The 15,987-nt window shown below is 36.6% G+C and overlaps 4 protein-coding genes across 7 annotated transcripts; 3 read left to right on the top strand and 1 right to left on the bottom strand.

The window, feature by feature from the left end:
• Nucleotides 1-615: 615 nt before the first annotated feature.
• LOC111790595 (multiple organellar RNA editing factor 2, chloroplastic-like) lies at nt 616-4,116 on the top strand. The gene is made up of 4 exons (XM_023671563.1): nt 616-1,080; nt 1,177-1,274; nt 1,519-1,584; nt 3,608-4,116. The coding sequence occupies exons 1-4, from the start codon at nt 674-676 to the stop codon at nt 3,748-3,750; spliced, it is 714 nt and encodes a 237-aa protein (XP_023527331.1). The 5' UTR covers nt 616-673; the 3' UTR covers nt 3,751-4,116.
• A 327-nt stretch (nt 4,117-4,443) lies between these two features.
• On the top strand, nt 4,444-5,506 carry LOC111789829 (50S ribosomal protein L28, chloroplastic). Its single transcript, XM_023670532.1, has 2 exons — nt 4,444-4,792; nt 5,069-5,506. The coding sequence occupies exons 1-2, from the start codon at nt 4,579-4,581 to the stop codon at nt 5,299-5,301; spliced, it is 447 nt and encodes a 148-aa protein (XP_023526300.1). The 5' UTR covers nt 4,444-4,578; the 3' UTR covers nt 5,302-5,506.
• A 738-nt stretch (nt 5,507-6,244) lies between these two features.
• LOC111791349 (protein NPGR2-like) lies at nt 6,245-11,277 on the bottom strand. Of its 4 annotated transcripts, none has more exons than XM_023672640.1 (6): nt 10,818-11,277; nt 9,396-9,673; nt 8,794-9,046; nt 7,349-8,565; nt 6,977-7,130; nt 6,245-6,857 (listed from the first exon to the last, which is right to left on the bottom strand). In XM_023672640.1, the coding sequence occupies exons 2-6, from the start codon at nt 9,648-9,650 to the stop codon at nt 6,538-6,540; spliced, it is 2,199 nt and encodes a 732-aa protein (XP_023528408.1). In that variant the 5' UTR covers nt 9,651-9,673; nt 10,818-11,277; the 3' UTR covers nt 6,245-6,537. The 4 variants fall into 4 exon arrangements, with proteins under 4 accessions (XP_023528408.1, XP_023528409.1, XP_023528407.1 ...); XM_023672641.1 differs by having other exon boundaries at nt 10,822-11,277; XM_023672639.1 differs by lacking the exon at nt 10,818-11,277 and adding an exon at nt 10,127-10,427.
• Nucleotides 11,278-14,466: 3,189 nt separating this feature from the next.
• LOC111790299 lies at nt 14,467-14,838 on the top strand. The gene has a single exon (XM_023671159.1). The coding sequence runs from the start codon at nt 14,467-14,469 to the stop codon at nt 14,836-14,838; it is 372 nt and encodes a 123-aa protein (XP_023526927.1).
• The last annotated feature ends 1,149 nt before the right edge of the window (nt 14,839-15,987 follow it).

Here is a 15,987-nt window from a genome sequence, read left to right as displayed (position 1 = left end):
TAGATGGGGAAGATTCATTCATCGCTGGAAATTTGATACCAGATTGACCCTTTGCTTGTTGACATCAACTTTCCTACACTTATTTCAAAGTTGCAATATCAACCACGCCCTTTGCGTGTTGACATCAACTTTCCTACACTTATTTCAAAGTTGCAATATCAGCCACGACTCGAATGTAGATCACCACATTATTTCAAGTGACTGCTACAATGTCTTGAGTCTCAATTTATGTTTGAAATATCAAATAATTTCTATGTCGAGTAATTTTGGAACATTTGTATAGAGTAACATTGGTAAAAATAAGAGTATAATACCCTTAAGTAAATGACAAAATCTAATAGTTTTTTACTATTTTTTCTAATACATATATATCCCTTATAGGGCACATGTTTAGGCCTAGAGTGAGTATTAATCTTTTTAGGATAAGAGTGATTTTGTTTATAAGAGCATTAGGTAAAGTCAATTGAAATTTATAGTTAATGTTTTTTTATATATAAAAAAATAAAAAATAGAAGCTTTTAATCATGGGCCGAAAAGAGACAAAAGGCCAGGCCCAATAAGAAAAAAAAGGAAGACCGTACAGAGAGCCTTCTTCTATTAAAACCCTCGAAGCCCCATTCTTTTACAGCATATCCACATTTCATCGCGATAAACCCTTACTCGGTAGCCTTCGATGGCGTTATCTGTTCTTCGAGCTATGGGTTCCACAGCCCGCCTCTCTCTTCTTCACAGGCGCCTCTTCTCATCCTCAACCACTCTTACACATCCTCCTTCACCCCCGTCTCTCACTCTCTGCCGTCGATCTCTCCCTCCACTTTCCCATGCCGTTCGATCTAACCCTTCTGCCTCCAGGTACACCTCGATTCGTTGCCGCGTCAATCGGACAGGTAACTCGTCGTACTCTCCCCAGAACTCTAACTCCAACTTCAGCGATCGTCCACCCACTGAGATGGCGCCTCTTTTCCCTGGCTGTGACTATGAGCATTGGCTCATCGTTATGGACAAGCCTGGAGGTGAGGGTGCCACTAAACAGCAGATGATTGATTGCTACATTCAGACCCTCGCTAAAGTTCTTGGCAGGTACTCCAGATTATATGATGTTTCTTTTGCCTGATTTGTTTGCTATATCTGTTGGTTTCTGGTTTGATTTTGGCCCTGTTTATATTCTTTGAACAGTGAAGAGGAAGCGAAGAAGAAGATTTATAATGTTTCTTGTGAGAGGTATTTTGGGTTTGGGTGTGAGATTGATGAAGAGACCTCCAACAAGCTCGAAGGTATGTGTTGAGGTCATTATCTTCAGTTTTGGTCTTCTCGTGCCCTAATCAGTTTTCATTTCCTTTCCTTTCTCGCATTTCAAATTATTTTTAAGGCATTGTGAAATTAATGGAGGGGTGTATAACTTGAAGTTTGTATTGATGATTTTCGTTGGAAATTATTTTTAAGGCATTGTGAAATTAATGGAGGGGTGTATAACTTGAAGTTTGTATTGATGATTTTCGTTGGAATCTTTGTTAACAGGTTTGCCTGGTGTTCTCTTTGTTCTACCCGATTCTTACGTTGACCCTGAAAATAAAGACTATGGGGGTAAAGATTTATAACTTCAATTTTTTTTTTCATATTTTTTCATCAAAACCCAATCAAAGAGTTCATGAGAGATAATGGTCTTTATCTCTAGAAGGACCATCTTGGATAAGCCGCTTTCAAGAAATTGTCGGCTTTAATTGATGGCATATTTATAGCTTTCTTGGGTACACTGACGCGCATAATCCTATTCCAGTCTACAGTACACTGACCCGCATTTGAACATCCGGTGTTTTAATAATTTGTTATAATTTGTTCATAAGTATTGTTGTTGCGGTAAATATTGACGGTGAGAGCCTATGTAAAAAAGTTAACGTATGACCTTAAAGTCCATCTTGGCAAAGCTAATCCAGTTTCTTAGACAATGTATAGTTTTGAATGCTAGTGGACTTGGAATAAATGTTACTCTTGAGTGTCCTGCATTTCTTTTTATTTCTGGATATGCAGGTCAGTAGAGATTAACATTATCTATGTTTATCATGCATAGATATATGTTCTTAATTAATAGTCCTTAATATTTTGTTCATATTTTATGAATATTATCACGACATCTTAAGAAGTTAAGTCCATCTTGGCAAAGCTAAATCAGTCTTCTAGGCAATGTTTAGTTTTGAATGCTAATGGACTCACAACAAATGTCACTCTAGACTGTTCTGAACTTTATGTATATTGTGGAGATTCAGATCAGTAGAGATGAACATTGACTTTTTGCTTATTGATTGAATTTATTTGAAGTGTCAGTTTTTTTTCCCTGGACTTTGTTCCTACTTTATTAGCATTGTTTCGGTGGTGTGGTAAAGTGTTGAGGGAATAAGAGTAGTTTGCTCTTCAATAGGTTTTTATTAAATTCGTTTATAGTCCATCTTGGCAAATCTAAATTAGTCCTTTGGGCAATGTTTAGCTTTGAATGCTAATGGACTTACATCAAATGTCTCTCTTGACTCTTCTGTTCTCTTTATACTTTGTGGGGATGCAGATCCGTTAAGATGAAACATTATAAGGCCTGCTTACAATGTTTTGTAAGTATATGTATCCAATGCATAGTTTTTTTTGTTCAAATAAAGTTGGATAAATAGCTTTCTGGGGATTGAATAAAAGAGATTGGTGTTCATCTTTCAACAGGTTACTTATTGAATGTGTATAGTCCATCTTGGCAAACCTAAATAGTCTTTCAGACAATGTTTAGTTTTGAATGCTAATGGACTTACATCAAATGCCTCTCTTGACTGTTACGTGCTCTTCTTACTTTGTAGAGATGCAGATCAATAGGGATGAAACATTAATGCTTGCTTCAATTTACTTCAGTCCATCTTGGCAAACCTAAATAGTCTTTCAGACAATGTTTAGTTTTGAATGCTAATGGACTTATATCAAATGCCTCTCTTGACTGTTTTATGCTCTTCTTACTTTGTAGAGATGCAGATCAATAGAGATCAAACATTAAAGCTTGTTTCAATTTATTTAAGTCTATCTTTCCAGTACTTAGTTTTTTATTCTTGATAAATTATGCCAAATAGCTTTCTTGCATCCTATTTTAATAGTTGAAGATCAATCTTCTGGTTGATAGTATGAAAGAAAAAGAGATTGCTCCTCCAACGGGTTATTTAATGAATGTGTGTATAGTCCATCTTGGCAAACCTAAATCAGTCTTCAAGACAATGTTTAGTTTTGAATGCTAATGGACTTACATTAAATGTCTCTCTTGACTGTTCTGTGCTTTTTATACTTTGTGGAGATGCAGATCAGTAGAGATGAAACATCAAGTTAGCTTATAAATAGCTTTGTAAGTAGCATCATAAATAGTTGAAAGTCCACGAGTTGAGATGGTTCCAATGAATGAAATTGCAGGATTAAGTGAATGATATGTATTAGTTTTTGCTTTTGGCAGAGCTCTCTCTAGTAGGTTGGTTGGTTTTGGATGTCTAGTTTTGAGTGCTCGTGTTTCATGGACTTTCATCTTGTTAGTTGTCAATGAATGATTTGAGTCATTATGATATATTAATGCCATTGTTTGTGTTGGGTGCAGCTGAGTTGTTTGTGAATGGAGAAATCGTTCAAAGGTCACCAGAGAGACAGAGAAGGGTGGAGCCACAGCCACAGAGAGCTCAAGATAGACCAAGGTATAATGATAGAACCCGCTTCGTGAGACGCAGAGAAAACATGAGGTGATGCATCCATTCGATAAGTCGAGAAGATGTGCATACGACTAGGGAAAGGGAATCTGGAATCAATGGAATGGCAAATTGGAAAACTTGCAGCAATTGGAATCAATGAACTGAAGTATTTGCTATATATATATATATATATATATATATATATAATCAATCCCTCTGCTACGTAAAAGAGTGTGTCATGCTCGGTAGATCGTAACTTCGGTTGTTGATGAACATGGATAAAACTTTGCACATTTGAAGTTTATATTAACTACAACTATTCTTTGGCACAACGTAGCTCTGTAGTGGAACTTGAGCAAGTGATGTAGGGGCAGAGGAACTGAGCAATGAAGCTGAATTTGCCCAAGGCTTTGAAGTTTCATTTCTGTGCTTTCTATAATTTGCTACAACATATCCTTCATGAATAATATATAAATAATAATAATAATTATAATAAATAATTAATGAAGTTATAAAGCAACTTTTTTATATCATAATAACCTGAAAAATGAAGAAATTTTATAGAATATGTTAAAAAGTTATATTAAAATTAATTATTATTTAATATCTCTTATAATTTTTTCATTATTTCCTTGATTTAATATTTAAAACTTAAGATTTTAGATCTTTTTTTATTAAAAATGATAAAAAAAAGTGTTTTTTTTTTTAAAAAAAAACTTTTATATTTTTCTCTTGAATATAATATTATATATAATATTTTCAAAATTACGGAAGCATTATCCAGCCCAACACCAGAAAGCTTATCCCTTTCTCCTTCAGAAACAAAACCAGAGGCTTCTCAACTTACAGAGATAACGATAACAGAGAACTCCGCTCAGAAACAATGGCAGTTTCCGCAGTCTTAGGCTTTACGCCGGTCTGTTCTTCCGGTGTAATGGCGGCGTCGTCATCGAAACTTCACTTCAGAACTAAACCCAATCCCGAGCTAGGGTTTCTCTCTTCTCAATTGAGTGGCATCAAAATCTCGTCCAACCACTCGCTGATCTCCTCTTCACCCATCTCTGCTCCTCTCAGACCTGCGCTTCAACCTGTTGCTCGTAATCCCCTCTTCTCTACTCTTGCTTACTATGTTTTGTTTTCTGGTATATGATTGTGTTCGACCCTTTTGGGCTCTGATTGCATGCCTGGATGTTCTCTTCTCATTCGTCATCTCAACCATTTTGTATTTGAATTAGGTTTCTAAATCAGCCAGATGCCTGATTGCTTTCTTAATCACTGTTTAACCGTTGGCGTTGGAATGTTGATTCGTAGCTGTTTCTTTGAATGGGAATTGGGAATCCTCTCAAACTTGGTTTGGTCATTTTCTGTTTCAGGTAGAGTTTGCCCCTTTACTGGGAAGAAAGCAAACAGGAAGAACTTGGTTTCTTTCTCCAACCACAAGACCAAGAAGTTGCAGTTTGTAAATCTTCAATACAAGAAGGTTTGGTGGGAAGCCGGGAAGCGTTTTGTCAAACTACGCTTGTCAACAAAGGCTTTGAAGACCATTGAGAAGAATGGACTCGATGCTGTTGCTAAGAAAGCAGGCATTGATCTTCGTAAGGAATGATTACATAATTCATGCCTTTAATTTTACTCTTTAGACTTTGAGGAAGATTTGTCTAATTGCACAACCATGTCGTATCCTGCTGGTTTTTGCCTATCCTTGTTGTTAGTAATCTGTTCATTTATGTCACATTATTCTTGTATCTTTGCTTTCCTCCATTTGGCAATGAAGCTGAAATCCATCCCTTTTCCTTTCTGGGTTTCATGAATGATACACTTTTAGAAGTCCAGCCACACTGATTTTCTCTATATGGACATGTCCCTCAGTTAAAGATTAGATCAAGAGAGTAGTGATTTGTTGATAGATAGTGTAGAGAGCTGCAAAGCCAGGCTCTAAGGACAGGCATCATCAAATTAGGTATCACTTTTAGGTGACTCTAAAGCCTCAAATTTGATTTCTGCATCTTTTCATTGCCATTGAGAACACCCCACAAGGGCTGCAGTGTGCTGCAGTAGATGAAGCAAGTAATAGGCCTGTGGGTATTTTATTTTGCTGTCACAGGAGAAAGATCCTTCTCTGTGATGTGCAAAACTAGTCTTTCAAAATTACCAACAGCACTAGCAAGCTAAGAGATGCCAAGTATTTCAACCCATTTAAGAAGAAAGGAAAATTTTGCTTACTCATATGCCTCTTTGAATCGTCTCTATGGCCGAAGAGAAGCATTGCATTTCTAACCATTTCAAGGATCTGTTTGGAATGTCTTTTTAAGCGTTTGAAAACATATGTTTTTAAATACTTAGAAAGACTTTTCAAATAGAGTATAAAGAGATTGAGAATGAATGAAAGTTGTTATTTAATGTTCGATGAAAATGAGTAGAGAGCTCTCATATTTTACCGGCGGTCAATACTCCATAGTAGCCAAATCTCCATACCCACTTGTTATACTAAAATCTCCATACCCACTTGTTATACTAAAAGAAACAAATTGTTTTTGCAAATATTTGGTGCCACAAAATATACGAACAATGCTTCATTAATTCGCGCTTTACAGATCAAACTGGTAAATTCTAATGCTGATGTTTCTACAAAAAGAAAAGGGAGGGAAGAAAAAAGGAAAAGAACACAAAAAAGAAGATTGGCTAGAAGACTTTGTTATTTACACATGAATTTGTGGCAATCATCTAATACTAAAGTTCCTAATCCTGAAAAATAAAATGCAGCAGGCAAGATCTTGAGTAAAACATTAGAATTAGGATAGCAAATTCCCACTTCTCTACATGTAAAGAAATCCAGTGTTCATCATCTGAAAGGTTCAACCGGTGCTGACTCTTCAAGCAGAGATGCAGCCTCAAAGCATTCAGCAACCTCCAGCGCAGATGCCCCAACATCAGCTTTATACAGCAGCCCGAGACTGTACCAAGCAGAAGGGTTTGCTCGATCAAGTCGAAGGGCGTCGGTTAGCAAGCTTCTTACCACAGGAAATGACTGCCTCCCACCTAGCTGTTGGAGAAGACTGGCAGTGGATATCAAGCTGGGAACATGGCCAGGATCAATGTCCAATGCTTTGTTGTATGCTTGCAAAGCATCTCGTGGAAGACCCTTCGACTCATACAGTAAACCTACCAGATTCATCAAGCTATGAATTCATTATCGAACATTGAATTAAAGATATCAGGGTTCGAGGATGTTCTTGATTGATGCTTGGATGGAGCTACAAAGTACGAATGATGTTTTTTACCTGTGGAATGCCATTTGGAAGCAGAATACGGATTGATTTTCTGCAATTTTGATAGACATATCTCAGCATCCCGCCACTGAGACAAGCTTGTGTAGATATTGGCCAAGTCATGCCATGTATCAATTTCCAGACTTCTCTCAGATTTTCTCACATCCTGAATGATGGCGAAACAAAGGAATAAATGAATTAATTGTTAACAAAGGCACCAAATCATGTCTTAAAAGACAAGTATATTCAGTTTTCAAGCGAGGCGCCCGATACCAATCTTAATTCTCAGTGAAATCTCTTCAGAATTTAGAGTGAAATCATTAGACGATCATATAATAAGATCACAAGAAGAAGCTTTGATCTGTCCAAATTCGAATCCTTTACCTTTGAAAGCATCTTTCCAACCCCACTACTTTTGGTCTGAACTTGAATTATAGCAAGAAGTTGAGTATATGTTTCTATGCCATTCTTTAACTGGCCCTGTGCTATCTGGAGCTTAGCTTTAGTTCGTAAAAGTTCCCCCTGTTCCCACTTCCCTGTCTGCTCAAGAGCAGCATTGAGTACAGTCTCTGCATCGACAAATCGTTGCTGGGCGGACAATATTCTGGCCAAGAGTAAGTAAGACTTCAGACTAGAGCCAACCTCGAGGTTCACTAACTGTTTTGCATAGTATAGAGCCATATCCAGCTTCCTTTGTTCAGCATATTCAAGACAAAGATGATAAACAATGAATGGATCTCTTTGTCTCATCAGCTGCTCAGCAGTTTGTAGCGCCTTGAGCGCTTCAGACTGTTTCAGAGCTTTCTGAGAATCGGAAGCGACGAATTTGGACATAACCGACAACAGCACGCCAAGTAAACAATTAGCCACCGAAGCCATCTGAATGCATTTACCACGCAGCTCCGAAAGCACTCTCAATATGTATGTCACCCCCTCATCAAGACAGACCAAATTTTCCCCACAGAGCTTTGAAGCCAGCAACAATTCCAGTAGACAGTCTACATTCTCTATGTTACTCAAGAAGTTCTTCAAAAGATTCAACGCAACTAAGCTTTTACCTTCCCCATAGTAACAAAGAGCTAAGGTGCAGTATTTTTCTTTTCTGCTTATAATTCCTGGAGGCAATTGTTCAACCTCATTAGCTAGAGCACCAAATTCCCCTGAAACAGACAGTGCAAACGAGAGATGCTCTATTATTGAGGGGTCCCATACAATCAATCCAAGTACATATTTTCTCATCAGAACCATTAAAAGAAGAATGGCCTCTTCCATATTACTTCTTGGCACGAATGAGCTTTCCATCTGTGAACGGAGATTGGGAGGACTTGCATCACAACCACTATAGAGAAGGAATATTGCAAACTCTTTTTCTATTTTTGCTCTGGTTTCCATTTCCAGATTCCATTGATAGAGGAGGGCACGCCTATATGACAAGATTGATTCTTCTGGAGACCCGGCAGATTTCCACAATTCTGGAAGTAATTCAACAGCCTTCGTTAGTGTCTCTTGCAATTTACAATCAATAGCAAAGTTTTCAGGTAAGCCTTCTGGTAAAGCAGATTCAACAGTGTCCAAAATTAGTTTGCATGATTTGGCCGCCTCTGCAGATCATATAGAAAAAGGAAAGATTATGAATATATTGTCGAAGATTGTTGGTGGGGAATCCCACATCGGCTAATTAAGGGGTTGATCATGGGTTTATAAGTAAGGAATACATCTCCATTGTATAAAAGCAAAGCCATGAGAGCATATGCTCAAAATGAACAATATCATACCATTTTGGAGATTTGTGGTTTCCTAACATGGGGGAGAGAGAGAAGAGAAAATACCTACAAACCTTCCTAAACCCTGTAATGACTTTGCTTTCAGAAAAATAGCTTCAAGAAGTAAACTAATGGCGTGCATCGACATAGTAGGCACAACATCACATTGTGACTGGCGTCTATTTTGTTCATATCTCGTTGAAATGGAAGATTTTATCCTGGAAATTACAGCATCAATATCTATTCCTTCGAAAACTTGAAGAGCAGCTTCTATGTTACCCTTTTGATACTCCAGCCTTCCTAGTAAAGCTCGTGCTTCCTAGAAAATTAAAAGGTACTGTAGCTCAGTTTCATCAATAGAAAACATAACATTTCTAATATACTTAGACACCCTCTACAATGTGTTTTCAAACAGATAATTTCTATTACGTTAGGTTGTACACGGTCGGATTGAATCTATAAGCAAAATTTGAAGAATTTGTACAGACCCAAACTTTAGTTGAGTAAAAACCTCAATTTGTTTAGTTGACAGATCTGCCTCATGAAAGTACTTTTTTCAGGTGATGTCCTCAACAAAAAAACAGAATGATCTAATCCTATACCAAGAACACAGTGAATTTCTTGCCTCTTTCATTAAACAGTGATTTCATAATTGACGATAGACAAACCTCATAATTCAGATAGCCACTCTCACGAAGAGATGATTCAGCTTCTTCAATGTTGACATTATCCACCTTTGGTTCCACCTCACCCGTTCGGGATGAAAAGCCACTAGCTGAATAATCTCGAGTTGCCAGAGAATCTGATGAATGAATCATTTCATCTACTCTTAACTGATCCCCTGAACGAATACAATTTATCATCTTCCTGAATTTACTCTTGAATCCAAAAATTTGTTGGTTAATCCAGGCCTTTGCTCTCATGCTAGCTCATTCCACCTGAAGATCTGCAAGAACAGATAGAACAAAAGTGGAAAAAAGATGAGTAATTCTTATAAACAAGTTTCAGTAAGATAAAACGCCCAATTCCCATTCAGTAAAGCCTTGTACTAAAAGGTTCTTTCGACAACCAGTGCAAAATACAGAACACAAAACGTTCTAGCAATTTGAAAAAATGAATGACTTCAAGAGTTGAGAAGAGTAAACTCAATCCCCAGTTAGCAGTTTCTAGTTCTTGTTCTTTCAATTATCATTTCTAAAATAACAACTACCTTGGAACCCATCAGTTCTTTCCATAGAAAGAAATCCATAACAGGAGAACGACAAGGAAATGGTGAAAATTATGGAGAAAAACATAAGCAGTGACAAAATGAACTGGAACTCACTCTAAGTAGACATCATAATGCAGCAAAATTGTATGATTACTAAAGCTAAAGAAGAAGAAAGAAAGGGAAACCCACAGAAGCATCGTGGAGGAGAGGCAATGCGATCAGAGAAACATCAACAAAGAAAAGTGATCGACCAAGCCCACGAAGCATCAACTCCACCGTGCATTCTCCAATTCGCTTAAAAAGAAAAGGCCATCAAACTTATCTTCCTCAGTAAGAATCCAAGGTCCCAATGACTGTACTCTCTTTTTGGGTTTTATTTTTTAATCCTTCTTTTCGTTACGGACAGTACAAATTTGGATTCAAAGTCAAAGCACAGGCTGGAATCCCGAGTCTGAACAATACGCATGATTTTGTTCTAAATTATTCTAATCAATAAAAGATCTCACATCTCATGCCAAAGTATTTATATTTTAATATGAAGGGCCCAACTTGAAAACCCCTCCCTTACAAGTCAACAATTGCCGGAATACATAAGGAACTGTTTCAGTGCCATTTTGTTTACTCTCCATTTCATCATCATGCACACCACAAAACAGGGAAGAAAGTGTAAAATTAGAGCAAAGCATTTTTAAGAGTGAGGTCAAAAACAAGATCGTGAAATCGGCTTAGCTCGGAGTTAATGAAAAGTATGAATAAAGATGAGTTTGGGAAGGAATCATTGGCAATCAAATAGCATTAGAAAATAGGAAAAGCAACAATAATTAAGAGAATGAGAGAAAGCAGGTTTTGGGGGACTGAAAGTAAAAATAGAGTTACTTACCTACCAAAGTGGAGGACAAGCTGTTCCCCATTGAAATGATTAAGGGGAAGGACATCCGGCTCAGACATGGCGCTACTAAATGCAAAAGCGCTTCACACAAGCCAACTCATGGCAGTCGCCATTAATGAATTGAATTGAATCCGCATTCAATTGAGTATTGAATTCGATTCAGGATTCACAATGCTTGTGTTGGTTGGTTGGTTGGTTGGTTAGTTGGTTCGAATTGCAGGCGCGGGAGTAAAGGGAGTGGAGTAGGGCCAAAATCCCTGAACTCTTCATCTTTTCTGCTGCCTTTTCTCGTCTTCAATGGCGATCGGAATGGAATATTGGCAATCCCGATTTGATGCCCCTCCATCAACCCGCGCTGCCCTACTCCTCCAATTGAAATCTCTTCCCAAAAAGATGGTATAAAGAGCAGAGCAACCACATCTCCTTTCTTTGAAGCTCTTTCTATGGATGAACTTTCGTAGTGAACACATATGCTTTCACCTCTTTATTAAACTTCAATTCCCTTCATATAATGTTTCTTCAAATTGCATACTTGCCCCCTTAAATTTGAATTTTACACGTTTAGTCCTTTTAGTTTTTATAATTGTCTGACAAGTGCTTACACTTTTAAAATTTGCTATTAAGTCCTTTGACTTTTAATTTTATGACTATTAGATACTTTAACTTTAAAAATGTCAAAGAGGTCCTTAAACTTTTCATATTCAACCTTTTGTAACATTGATTGCCAATCATCATGATTTATGGGCCTACATCACCTATTAGCCCAACCAAAAATGGGCCCGATTTCGGGTCACCAAGATTGTAAAAATTGGGCCAGATTTCGGGTCACCGATATTTATGGGCCTACATCATCACCTATTAGCCCAATATAACTTTCATCTGACCTAGTAAAAAATTGAGCATTTTTTTTTATTATAAATTCATAATCATTCCCTAAATTAGCCAATGTTAGACTTTCTTCATCCAACACCTTTCCTCGAACAAAGTACGACGTCTCCCCCTAACCAAGCTTGACTCCTTTTCTTTTTTAGAATCCTAGTCATTTTTTACTATGTCTTCGAGGAGGCTCGACTTCTTTTTTTACCAATTTATTGGCACGACTAAGTTTAGAGCATGGCTCTGATACCATGTTAGTTGAACACGACTCTTCACAATGGTATGATATTGTTCACTTTGAGCATAAACTCTCATAATTATGCTTTGGGCTTCCCAGAAGGCCTAACACAAATATGGAGACTATTGTTTGATTATAAACTCATAATCATTTCTTAAATTAGTCGATGTGACACTTTCATCATCCAGCAGTTACATCTACGAAAGTTCATAAACCGAATACTTTTTTTTATTCTTATTTTTTTATATTTTCAATTTTAATCTTTCTTTTTTAAAAAGAAAATTTGTTTTACCGTTAAATTTAATATATAGGCATTGTGATTTTAAATGCATATTAATGCATTAATGTGAGTAAATAATTAAAAATAAATAAATTTGTAAAGGTAAGTTGTGATAATAAGTTTCAAATTTTTAAAATATAAAATTAATCATTATCACCTTAAATAATATCGAAACTTTTAGAAATTAATTTCGTGAAAAAAAAAAAAAAAACGTTGCAAACAATTAAAAAAAAAAAATAATAAAAGTTGTAAATTATTAAACGGCGCCAGCCGCCACGCATGTTTTTAGAATAAAAAACTCCTGGCTGATTTATTTACTATTTTTGTATTTTTTTAATTAAAAAAAAAAAAGGCATTTCCTATTTTTTTAAGTTAAAAAGGCAAAAGGCTCCAGCAGGCGTTGTCGTTCGCTGAAGATGGTGGTTTCGAAGATGACGAAATCCAACGGTGCAGGCTTGATTAAGATCATTTTGATTCTTACGTGGCATGAGTTGGAGGTGGCCAATATTGATTGGCTTGACCAGTCAACGTCGTATTTTCCATGCGTCTCGTGCGCATAAGACGGCGTGTATAATTACGCCACGTGTCAAGGCTGAGATTTCGCCGAATAAAGTGCAGGAGAAAAGTATTTTGGAGGTCACACAATTTAGGTTATGATCAAATTGGGATTATATATCATTTTTAATATCCATACTGTTAGTTTAATAATAAAGTGATATTCATTGGACAAATATAGCTATACACATATTTTTTTTTACCGAGGAAAGGAATAGCGCAGTAGTTTAGTCCTAATATTCCTCTTTTCTTTTTTATGAATATTAGGTTTATTCTTGTTGATGGTCGGCGCGGTAAAAAAAGTTGGAATCTTTTGGATTAAATGGTAAATTCGGTAATAATTGTAACATTTACATACGAAAATCAATAAAATTTTATTCTTTTATTCCTACCCAATTTGCTTCTCACTTTTTTCTTTCATTTTTGCAAGAGTATTTCTTTTTCTTGATTTTTTTATTCTTTATTTGGTGTAGTTATTGGATAATCAAGGTATTCAATTTCCCACTAACACTTTTAAATATATTAAGATTTTAGTCACACCTTAGCTAAATAGGAAGAAAATCAGGCGAGTAATGATGGTTTTAAAAAACCAAAAGCAAATTTATGTTATTTAACAAAAAATTAATCATTAGATAAATGGATCTGATCTGAAGTGAAAAGAATTTTAACAGAAATTATAAAACTCATTTTACTTTAAAAATAATAAAAATTAGTTTTTTTTTTTAATTTATTTTTGTTAATTATGAACTAAATATGCATGATACATTTTCATACCCTTATTTGTTATATTATTTTTTTAGAAAATTACATAAATTAGATAAATTTTCTTTTAGTTAAAGAATATTTGTAATGGTCGAGAGGACATCAAACAATAAAACGGATTATTTGGGCTGAATTATTGGCGTGAAAAATCAAACACGAATAAATAAATAAATATATAATATTATATATAAGGGACGGTTCCGCTGAAGCGCATGGATCAAGATTGAGGACGAAATAGAGGGAGTGACATTTTCCAAGGGTATTTCGGATATTTCACTGTTGGAAAAGGGGTATAATTGGAAACTTCTATTACATAAAACCAGGGAATTCCCCTTCGCCTCATTTTCTCCCTTCCTCACTCTTTCTCTCCTCCTCTCTTTCTCTCTCTCTCTCTCGTTCTGATTTTTTCTTTGTAATCTGAACGGCATTTTTCTCTGTCCGTCGTCAACTCCACCGCTGGCCGAGTGGCGCCGCTGGTAAAACCACCGTCCGTACGCCGATCCGACAAGTGCCCTCAGGTTCCATCCGCCACCATCTGGATCCGATTTCATTCAAACATTGATCCCTTTCCCCTATTTTCATTCCCAATTATATAAAAAAAAAAAAAAAAAAAAAAAAACCGTATTTTATTTTATTATTATTATTTTTTTAATTATTTTTTCCTTTAACAATTTATTCGCTTTCAATCCTTTCCCTTTTAGCCTTAAGTTACGTTATCCCCATTTTTAAGCCCTAGCATTATTATTCATTTCTTTCCCTTTTTACCCTTTCGCCAAATTGTTCCCATAAAAGAGGAGAAAAGAAAAAAACTACAAATTTTTGTTGGACGATTTTACCCCTGAGGATATGAACTTTCTACGGTTCTGCCACCGTTGAATCCGAGTGTTCGTTGGGGCCTGGTTTACGTGGCATTTAATAAAGTGCACGCAATGAGTTTCCATTTCCACAGCCGTGGGCTGCTACCAGCTGGGCCGTCCAGAAAAAGAAAGGAGCCGGCGGCTCTTAAAGCCAGTGAGCCATCAGTTTCTTCGAATCGGCTATTAGCCGGGTACATGGCTTATGAGTTTCTGACAAAAGGGACCATCTTGGGCCGGGAGTTTAACCCGGGTCGAGCCGAAGCAATCCCATCCGCCGCCGCTCAGTGGAAGAAGTCGAAGTCGGAAGCGGCGCCGCCAGAGATCTTGAAGAAAGAGCATCAGATTCAGAGCTACACTGAGGTGGCGACCATTTTGAAGACTACTGGGGGTCATATACCCGAAATCGTGAACCCGACCCAACTGGGTCGGTGGCTTCAGAAGTAACCAACCAAATCGCGAACACATGGCGAAATCCTATTGGTTAGCTTTTTGTCCACGTCATATTTGACCAAGTCTTCGACGTTATTGACCATGAGACGACACAGGCTGTGACTGAAAACTCTGTGCGATGAGTTTCCGACAGCCGGCGGCCGGAAAAAACAGAGGGACAGTGGTAGATTGGTTAGATCTGTGGTGGGTTCTGTTTCTTTTTTGTATATATATATCAAAATTATGAGCTGTTTTGTAGTTTATTATTTACAAATTTTTTTCTTTCTCTATTATTATTATTATTTTTTTTTTTTTTTATGTGTGGAAATGTGAAGGGCATTTGCATGGATGACAAGGGGCAATTGGCGGTGACAAATATAGGAAATGAATGTGGCAATGGATATTAAAAGTGAATAAAATTCATTAAAAAAGATGAAGCAGAGTAGCTTTTGTCGTTATGTATAGTGGAACAACAAGGAAGAACATGCATGCATGCCCAATCTTTGTCTCTCTTTCTTTGCTTTTTAAATTTTCTTCCTTAAATTTTCCATTTTAAAAAATATATTATACTCAAATTTTTATGATTTGGGTTGTGTACCCTGAATTTATTGGATTATCGGGTAAACACCTTCCTATTACACTGGTTGGAGAGAGTAACGAAACATTCATTGTAAAAGTATGAAAACTACGCGTTTTAAAATCTTGAGGGGAAACCCAGAAAAAAAAAAAAACACCTTGAGGGGAAGTCCGGAAGAGAGAGCACCTTGAGGGGAAGCTCGGAAGAAAAAGCACCTTGAGGGGAAGCCCGGAAGAAAAAGCACCTTGAGGAGAAACCCAAAAGAAAAAGCACTTTAAGGGGAAACTTAGAAATCTCACCTCGGTTAGAAAGGAGAACGAAACATTCGGTGTGGAAATCTCGCCCAAGTAAGCGTGTTTTAAAAGACTTTGAAGGAAAATCTAGAAGGAAAAAAAAAAAAAAAAAAAAAAANTTGATAATTGAAACTGGGTGAGATCGAAAGAAAGAGACTTTTGATTGAAGCTTACACTTGGATGATTCAACGAGGCAATGAATAAGTTTTATTAAAATAATAATAATAATAATAATTAGGAAAATAATTAAGATGGTGTAAATCAATTGTGATGATAAATCCATAACTTTTTCCT

Source organism: Cucurbita pepo, chromosome LG03 (genome assembly GCF_002806865.2).
Source record: "Cucurbita pepo subsp. pepo cultivar mu-cu-16 chromosome LG03, ASM280686v2, whole genome shotgun sequence".
NCBI lineage: Eukaryota > Viridiplantae > Streptophyta > Magnoliopsida > Cucurbitales > Cucurbitaceae > Cucurbita > Cucurbita pepo.
This window is presented reverse-complemented; position numbering and strand designations above follow the sequence as displayed.

Coding starts and splice junctions, on each gene's coding strand:
- LOC111790595 (XM_023671563.1), top strand. CDS start 674: ATGGCGTTATCTGTTCTTCGAGCTATGGGTTCCACAGCCCGCCTCTCT. Junction 1,081..1,176: donor CTCGCTAAAGTTCTTGGCAG/GTACTCCAGATT, acceptor TTCTTTGAACAG/TGAAGAGGAAGCGAAGAAGA. Junction 1,585..3,607: donor TGAAAATAAAGACTATGGGG/GTAAAGATTTAT, acceptor TGTTGGGTGCAG/CTGAGTTGTTTGTGAATGGA.
- LOC111789829 (XM_023670532.1), top strand. CDS start 4,579: ATGGCAGTTTCCGCAGTCTTAGGCTTTACGCCGGTCTGTTCTTCCGGT. Junction 4,793..5,068: donor TGCGCTTCAACCTGTTGCTC/GTAATCCCCTCT, acceptor TTTCTGTTTCAG/GTAGAGTTTGCCCCTTTACT.
- LOC111791349 (XM_023672640.1), bottom strand. CDS start 9,650: ATGAGAGCAAAGGCCTGGATTAACCAACAAATTTTTGGATTCAAGAGT. Junction 8,566..8,793: donor GGGTTTAGGAAGGTTTGTAG/GTATTTTCTCTT, acceptor TATGATCTGCAG/AGGCGGCCAAATCATGCAAA. Junction 7,131..7,348: donor TTGGAAAGATGCTTTCAAAG/GTAAAGGATTCG, acceptor GCCATCATTCAG/GATGTGAGAAAATCTGAGAG.
- LOC111790299 (XM_023671159.1), top strand. CDS start 14,467: ATGAGTTTCCATTTCCACAGCCGTGGGCTGCTACCAGCTGGGCCGTCC.